This window comes from Lottia gigantea (assembly GCF_000327385.1).
Source record: "Lottia gigantea unplaced genomic scaffold LOTGIsca_175, whole genome shotgun sequence".
In the NCBI taxonomy this organism is placed as follows: Eukaryota; Metazoa; Mollusca; class Gastropoda; family Lottiidae; genus Lottia; species Lottia gigantea.
Genome location: NW_008708227.1, coordinates 86,701 through 95,695, shown reverse-complemented (window position 1 = coordinate 95,695; position 8,995 = coordinate 86,701). Strand labels below are relative to the sequence as shown.

Here is an 8,995-nt window from a genome sequence, read left to right as displayed (position 1 = left end):
GCCAAACCCCTTTTTTATTTTTAACCCGCTAAACCCCCCCCCCCCCCCCCCCCCCCCCCCCCCCATTAACGTGACTCTCTTGGAATTTCTTGTCAATGAATTATTTGTTTAATTAAACAATAGAACGTCATCCTCTGGTGATCTAGACATCAAGCAATTCTTTTGAAACTAAAATGTATCGTCTACGGAAGAATTTGAATACGAATGGGTAGAATATTCACCATCATAGGCATGTGCCTTCTTTGGCTTCAAAAGACGGATAGTCAAAACGGTGGAAAACATAAAGGATTTAAATTGATGCTATCAGATTACTTGTTTGATAACTATGTTCAATATTTACAAGATGGGCGAGAAAAACTTGAATGTGCTATGTTATGTGTTTATACTCCAGCCTGTCCTTCGTTTGCTTACCAACAAGATACTGGGGAATGCTTTATATATGATAGAATTATTCTGAAGGACGATTCTAAAAGTTACAACAAGTCAGTCAGTACTTTTATTCTGAAGAGTGAGTATCTTATTCATACAAAATGATGCACACAAAAGCTTGTATTGTTGTTACAGACTTAAGACTACCACGGTATCACAAAGCATCCGAGGGGCAGGACAGTTAAAATAGAATTAATCCAATCTTTCGTTCCAGTATTAACTTCTATTCTTAATATAGTCACTTCAGTTAGGGTTAAAAGACGGCCTTCTTGAACATTCGTCTGTTTGATCAGACCACCAGCCAATCAAATTCCTACCTTCGCCTAGGCTTGGATTTTGTGACGTAAACAAAAAGTGTATTCTGAGAAGCATCAGACACTGAACGCACCATTTGTTCGCGTCACAAAATCCCAGCTTTGGAGAGGACAGGACTTTGATTGGCTGTGTCATCAAAGAGAAAGGATATATTAAAAATAAAGGCTAATAAAAACCGGAACGAATGTTTTGTTTAATATTAATTAGACTGAGAAGTTGGATTTTCCCTTTTTCGTACAAATGCGCAAATTTAGCCTACCCCTTGACTCTATAGATACCAAAATTTATGTGAAATTTGGCAAAGTGAAAATTCTCAAAAGTTAGTGACCCAAAAGGGTCGGAGCAACTCCTATAAAAATATGACGGGTAAGACCTGGTGTCGGTGTATTTATGAACCAGATTACAATAAAACAGTACCTTGATATGATTTGGATGATCTTGACAACTTAAATTGTTCACAACTTTTCAGGATCTAACGAAGTCAGTGATCACAGTGTTCAGAGCACTACCAGTAATGCTAATGTAGCGATGAAAGCACTAGATAGTGATGCTTACACCAAATCTTTGACTCTAGAACAAGTGAATCAATGGTGGTGTACAAATCTTACAAAACCATTCTTCATTAGAATGATAATCGTCGATACAGGTACGTGAAATATCTATACGAATGTATTACTCTACAAGTGTTAAATATAGATTAAACAACCATTCGTGGTAAGGTTAATGATATAGCTTTGGTAATAGAAGAAATTGACAATGCATTGAAGAAAGGCTAAAGGCATTAGTTTTATCATTATTATAGATTTATCGAGATTAAGACTTAATTTACCACTTCGTGGTACTATCATATCCAATGGTTCATCTATTGGTTTATCGCGATTGCAATTCTGACTCTGCACATGTTAGGTAAATCTAGATTATGTCATACTATCATTTTTTAAAGTCATCTATATTGTAAAGTACTATCACTATTGGTAAATCTAGATTATGTCGTACGATCATATTTTAAGTACATTGTAGACTATGTCGTACTATTGCATCTATTGGTAAATCTAGATTATGTCGTACGATCATATTTCAAGTTCATTGTAGACTATGTCGTACTATTACTTTATTGGTAAATCTAGATTATGTCGTTCTATCACATTTTAGGTTCATCTAGATTTTAAAGTACTATCACATCATATGTAAATCTAGATAATAAAATACTATCATACTTTAGGTTTATTAAGTACTATCAAATTTATTGGTAAATCTAGATTATGTCGAGCTTCCACATTTTAGGTTCATCTAGATTATGTAGTACTATCAAATCATATGTAAATCTAGATTATGTCATACTATCGAATGTTAGGTTTATCTAGATTGCGTGGTACTTTCCAGATATGCTACAAATTCATTCTAAAATTATTCTGCTTTAATTTTCCGGTTTTTCTATTTCAGATAGTAGCCTGGTACCTCAGTATGATGTCAGGTTAGGTTTGGACAATCAGTGTAGTGCGTCTGGATTGGCTACATCGTCATTGTGTAATTCAATCAGTACCTCTAACATTGGTGGGGCAGACCGTTTTGGTTTTACATTTAAAAACTGCACAGGAATAGAGATGAAAGCCAAGACTATATATTTAACAGCTAGCAGCTCGGAACCCACAAGTCTGGCATTTTATTCTGTCAGTGTCTATCCAGAATTATGTTAAAGCTGACCCCGAAGATATAAAAGGTGCCGTTAATAACCCCCATTTCAGCAAATATTGTTTTTTTTCCAATCGGCCCGATCTGTACCAGATTGTACCCGATGATCGGGCGCATTATTGCTCAAAAAACGTCGGGAACCTGCGAGCACTAAGGAGCGCTATGGAGCACTACCTTATACCTTCGGTCGCCTCAGTCCTGGTCGTCTTAGTCGTCCGAATTTCACCTTGTCTCGTCCGCACTCTTGATCTTTCCTCACTCCGCAGGTAGTCGACCTCCGTGCTGACGTGTGCCAAATTATCAATGCCTATAGATTCGGCCACTCTCGCACAAAGAACGATGGAAGAATAGCAGAAATCAGCAGCTGAGCGGCCGAAAGTGCCCTCTAGAGCCGGGATCGTCAATTTTCGGCCTCTCAACCGAACAACGCGGGAAGATCGCTCACTTGCGGGCCTCCATCGGGCCTTTTGGTTGTATCATAGGATACATGCGCGTACTTTCGCGTACCAGGAACGAGTCAATCGGAACGTCCGTGATTACCCCTACCCATACCATGGGCCATTGGCCGGTATTCAATCGGGTAAAAATCAGAGGCGATCCATGACGATCTGAGGCGATTCGTGGCGATCAGTGGCGATTCATGACTATCAGGGGTGATTCGGGACGATTAGCGGCGTTTCATGACGATAAAAATTAAAGATATCGGGGACATTCTGGTCTAGATCGGGCCGACTGAAAAAAACAGTAGCCGGTCACACTTTCTGTACCTTACTCTCGGTGGACTGAGTCGAATGTAAAGGGCTGCTCTTTAATGCTCACAGGTTCACGACTTTAATGCAAAATTGATTCCAAAAATTAGATCGGGTACTTTCGGTATCAGAACATCTTTGGTGAAATGGGGGTATTAGGTACAGATGCACTGTAATATATTATGACAAAGGAGAAATCCCACTAAGTATTCAAAGTGAAAATAAACTTGACAGAAATCTCACCAAGATCTTCTTTTGATTGAACTGATCCAAACTGGATCTGGGGGATTTTTTCTTTTCTTTGGCGATTTACAAATATCGAGGGGCATTATAACGTGCACAGCATGTATAGCAAAGGGTTTAATTGTCTCATCCGAATGACCATATAAAATACAATCCCATCATGTTTGTTAATGCCATGAACGGAACAGACACATTATATCAAAATTCTAACATGCATTTTGAACCAAAGAAGAACCCATTAAACGATTAAGATAAACAAAAAGCCCTAACCTATGTAGCAAATTGTTCTCGATTCCAATTCTTTCTGAAACTTGGGCTTAAAAATGGATGTGTTTAATGGAAGTTATTAGTCATTTTGGGGGGACATCGGGAGCAAAGTTTAACAGAATTAGTGGTGGGACAAACTGTTGCGGTTTTTTTTACAAATGAAGCGGGGGTATCATTGGGAATTTTAGGTTGTAACATTGTTAAGTAATGTTGTGAAAGCACAGGCACAGGCATGCAAGCCTAACATCTAGTAAGAGAGTATTGTTTGTACAGTTAGGCCTATAATATGATTTGAATATATGAAATGAAAATCCATATTCTTCAGAATCTGAAAATATAAGAAGAATAATGGATCCAACAGGAACATTTATATCCATGGAAATTATAATAAATATTTTTTTCTTCTAAAACTGATCATTGAGGGTACAAATGCCCACACAATCAAAAAAATAATTTTGTTTTGCATTGTGCTACATCACACAAGCCGGAGGTAGCCTACGTTTCATACGAAAATACGTAATATGTTACTTAAATTCAAATTAATTATTTCATTGTAAGAACCATACAAATTTTCGTACGGGAGAAATTTTTAATACGAAACGTCTTGGTCTTAATTTACAATATTTACTCCGGATGTAACGAAACATCCAATAACGCATGCGCTTAAGTGACTTCAGCCATATTGACAACATTGAGGATTTTGATTTTCACACCTTGCAAAATGGTTTAGAATGATGTGAAATTGTACATCATAGCGAATTTGCGACAAGAACGCTATGTCATCTTCTAGCTCGTCAACTACGGGCAATTCAAGTCAACCAGGACCATGGAAGAGGTCTGGAAATGTTCCTGGAAGGTATGTAAATAAAACGTAAACGTTTAAGCCGGGCACTTTTGTTTACATTTTTACAAATGAAATTACATATAATATATCTACATACGTATTCCGGATTTCTATATCATTGGTTTTGTGATCCTGTACTGATTACTAATGATAATATTTTGATTTAATTTAAGAGATTAAAATTTTTCAATATATTAGGCCTAATTGCTTTTAACTGTACCAGCTTTTCGAGCTTTAACTTCAGCAATCCATTTCTTGTGAATTGTGACTAGTCTAGATGCTTGTCAATAGTAACTGGTTTCTTTTCCTCCACCCGTAGGATCCTAATCTCTATTTGAGATGAACTTTTCACACTGTGATAAGTGGTATGCAAGTGTACTGTAAATGGACTCTTATCACCAGAGAAAGGAAAGATTTAGACTTCCATTTAGGCTACATTTGTTTTGCATTATTTTAAAATGGTTATTACATTATATTTCAGTATACGTCCAGTGTATGGAGCACAGCACCCACCAATGAATTCTAAACCTTTAAGGTAGATAGGCAAAGACGTTTTCGAAAGCTATTTTTTAGCCTCATTCTTATATTTCCATCAAATTTGGTCTACTTAAAGCTTTAAGCAAGGATTTAACATACATGATTCAAAATGACAAATGACCAGAGTCAAAATTGACGAGTTCACAACAAAGTCAAAGGTTATAATAATTTTAGTGTTAAACTAAATCTAGTCTGTGTCTTGGTCAAGAATGCAGTGTCATTGGTATGATTTGTTTTGCTTATAGATATTTTTAAACATTTTCATTTTTTTAACAGAGATTATGTTATGATTTCAGTTCACCTAAGAAAGATGACAAGAATAAGCCTTTAAAAAGAGATGCTTTTGCTGATTTTGAAAATCAAACATCAGATGCCTGGGATGATGCAGATGATGAGTTGATTTCCATGGCTAGCATGCAGCTATCTTTAAAAGATGTCCAGTCTACTGCAAGAGCAGTTTTAGATAACCATAGTAAACTTAGTCAAAATAATAATGAAAAGACAAATATAAGATCAAGTAAGTGGATTAGAGGATCATAATTTCTGTGTGAATTTTCATTATGAAGTGTTATAGTCTTATAATTGCTTATTTTATCTATGCATTTAAGTAACTGTGAACCATACAGTTATATTTTGGAAATGTAAATTGATGAGATCATGTCCTGGTTGGTGTATTCAATTTTGTTCAATAAATTAGAAATGCATAGTCATTTTCTATGGTATAAAAGCATGAATTTCTTCAATGTTTTAAGTTATAAGCTTTTCAAATTGATTCTTCAAGAATTGACAATTACCTTGTAGGTGGTGGTTCTAATTTAAATCATCATCATCATGCAGGGCCTGGTGTTGGTGTTCGATTAAATAGTGGTTATCAACCTCCCAAGTCTACACATATCCGTCTAGCACAAAATACCACCATAGATAGGGAAGCAGCAAAACTTGATAGATTTAAACAATTATTTGATGAACCTAATATAGATCTGGGTAAATAAGGTTTGAGCCATTGTGGCACTTTTTGTTAGATTATCATCTGCTAGGCTATTAAGTGAAGTGGGTTTGAATCCTCCTCAAGGAAAATTCTAATGCCACTGTCAGTGTTGGTTAAGTTGACTCTGTGGATTCACCCCAATCAACTATATTATGCCTGTATTTTTATTATTATTTATTTCATTTTGCTCATAGTGATATTATCCGTTTTGAAAAAAACCGAAATATTGTCATACCATTACCTTGATATTTGAATTGTCTCAGATGAAAAATAGATATTGTAAATTATTCCAGTTGTTCTGTATTTATTACAGATCAGTTAAGAAGTTTATGTTGGTCAGGCATACCAAAAAGTGTTCGTCCAACAGCGTGGAAAATTCTTTCTGTAAGTATTTTGACCGTTTAAAAACTTAGCTCATATCATTGAAATGAAATGGAGTTTAACATACTACTTGTTTGTACCTGTTTGTTATAATGAGTACATACAACGCCATACTGTTTTCAATGAGGGAAATTTTATCATGACTGAGTTTATTTGTTTGCTACTGTCTCATCCAAAAATCTAAACGCTTTTTGCAGAATGAAATTGAAGGTGTATGCTTATTTTTATTCAACGTTTCACACGTCCAAGTAGTAAAATTTGAAAGATATATCCTTTGTTATAGGGTTACCTTCCTCCGAGCCTGGATCGAAGAGAAGCCACATTAGAAAGAAAACGAAATGAATATTTTGGTTTTATAGAGCAATATTATGATACTAGATATCAAGAATTACATGCTGAAACTTTTAGACAGGTTTGTATTGCATTAGTATGGCATGGACACAACATGGTGTCCCAGTTATCTGTTTAAATTCTTCAAAGCGTATTCAATAAAAAAAACTGAAACAGCATCACTTAAAGGGACAGATGTGCTATTCTTTTTTTACCAATCGAATCTTAGTCTAAAAAATTAAAATTTTTAGCAAAGCCAATCAGTGTTCACAGCTCACTGTCGAAATTTGAGCCTTCAAACCTGAGTCGGGAGTTATCTGCATTGGAAAGTTAAAAAGACAAGTCTTTTTTTTTAAAAAAGGCATCTATAGAAAAAGGAAAGAAATTCCTAGTTTAGGATATTTTTGAAGGAATTATGCGATTTTCTAATACTTCTGAATGCTTAACTATTTTCATATATTCAAGACTCAAATCAACCCCCAAAAAATGGCGAATCTGTCCCTTTCATCTTATCATTCATCATAAAAAACATTCATGAATTTATGTCCCATGAAAAAAAAAAACATCATATAAAATTTGCCTGCCTCTCAAGTTGTACTTGCTCTCCTGTCTCCGCGATTAATCCATGATTTTGTAGTTTCTACAAAGACATAATTTACCATAAAATTCATTATGTTTAAAAGAGGCTATCAGTTTTGAGTTTGTATTTCGAAATTAGTCTGTGATTGTCATCTTGGGGGTCCCAAAGTAATGTAGGTTCAACCTTTACTATTTACTCACTTAGATTAGTGCTTTGATATTAAGATTCCTGTAAGACTATCCTCCAAGACTTTCTGCCAACATGATTGATTTTATTTTATACAGATACATATAGACATTCCTCGAATGAACCCTCTCATTCCTATCTTTCAACAAAAATTAGTACAACAAGTGAGTAATATCAGCCCAATACTATAGCTGCATGTTTTAATTGTCTTTTTCCCCCCTTTCATATTGTCATTGTCAATGTTTGCTTGATGAACATTTTCATTTTCAATTGTCAACCTTTGAAAACTGGCTTTTGGGATCACATGTTTGAATTTTCTGATCAAAAATGCTCAACCTGTCGTTTTTAGACTACGAGCTTGAACATGAACACTAATAAGATCTATTTGTGTCATTCCAGTGAAACGTCTGTGGTTTTAATAATTCCACTCAAACTAGTTGTTTTATTATGTTCTATTATATCATTTGCATCTTTTATGATAGTGACATCATGAAGCGTTTGTTTTAGTGTATTTTCAAGAACCCTAAACATCTGGTTGAAAATTGGAATGGTGCAAAGTGATACAATCAGTATCCGCTTTACAATCTCTTGTAGTCTGATGATCAACCAGATTAGAATAATATAAACTAAATTTTGTAAAAAAAATAGATTTTTTAGTGAAAATGTTCATCAATACTACTCAATGTTGCTATTTGGTGGAAGTATCATCAATAGCGGTGAAGAAAAATTACTGTAGAGATTTAGATGGTTGTCTTAAATTGATTTTTCTTTATCCTATTAATGGTACTTCAGGGGATTTTTTTTTATTTTGTGCTAGATGAGCCATGTTTCTTTACAGATCTTAAAAGATATTCCACGCATGACTTCTTTAGCTCATTTGTTTCAACAAAAAGTTGTGCAAGAAGTAAGTTTTTGTTTATGTCACACTTTTCAATTCAATTTTTATTTTATTTAAATGTTTCTTGTGTTCTGCTATGTGTATCTCTATTATGGCATTTCCCTTTTGGAGGATTTCTGTCTCTTAAAAACTTGCTTTTATGGCTTTTTTACAGTTCATCTGTTATTGTGGATAGGGACCCCAGCTTAATTCTACCTTCTTGAAAGGATGCTTTAAAGTTTTTGATCAGCAACCCTCAAGTTAATGCTTAGCTAGAAATGGGTGCGGAGGTGGTGTATACAAGCATTACCCATGTCTGTTGGTCCGTCCAAATTTACTTATAAACACTCTTGAAGGCAAAAAAAGCAACATCTTTTTTATGGAATATACAGATCATAATACAAGGTGCACAAACTGTTTTCGGAGTTCAACAGTTTTGAAACAAGAATTAAGTAATGAGCATCTGTTTGTATATAAAGTGTGTGTTGTTATAGACCAAAGTTTTAATGTAGTGTTGTCACTGATAAAATACAGCTCACTGACAAGGAATTGACTTTTATTCAGCATGTATCATTTT

At 34.9% G+C, this 8,995-nt stretch overlaps 2 protein-coding genes across 2 annotated transcripts in view; both read left to right on the top strand.

The window, feature by feature from the left end:
* Positions 1-204: 204 nt before the first annotated feature.
* On the top strand, positions 205-2,441 carry LOTGIDRAFT_173860 (hypothetical protein; the record flags this gene model as incomplete). The annotated part of the gene is made up of 3 exons (XM_009051937.1): positions 205-508; positions 1,214-1,390; positions 2,188-2,441. The coding sequence occupies 3 exons, from the start codon at positions 205-207 to the stop codon at positions 2,439-2,441; spliced, it is 735 nt and encodes a 244-aa protein (XP_009050185.1).
* Positions 2,442-5,975: 3,534 nt separating this feature from the next.
* Positions 5,976-8,995, top strand: part of LOTGIDRAFT_142126 (hypothetical protein) — a gene marked incomplete at both ends in the record, with an annotated part of 8,634 nt that continues 5,614 nt past the window's right edge. Inside the window, 4 exons of the mRNA XM_009051936.1 lie at positions 5,976-6,060; positions 6,378-6,448; positions 6,729-6,857; positions 7,640-7,705. Coding sequence (XP_009050184.1) covers positions 5,976-6,060; positions 6,378-6,448; positions 6,729-6,857; positions 7,640-7,705 — 351 coding nt within the window. The remainder of the gene's footprint in view (positions 6,061-6,377; positions 6,449-6,728; positions 6,858-7,639; positions 7,706-8,995) is intronic.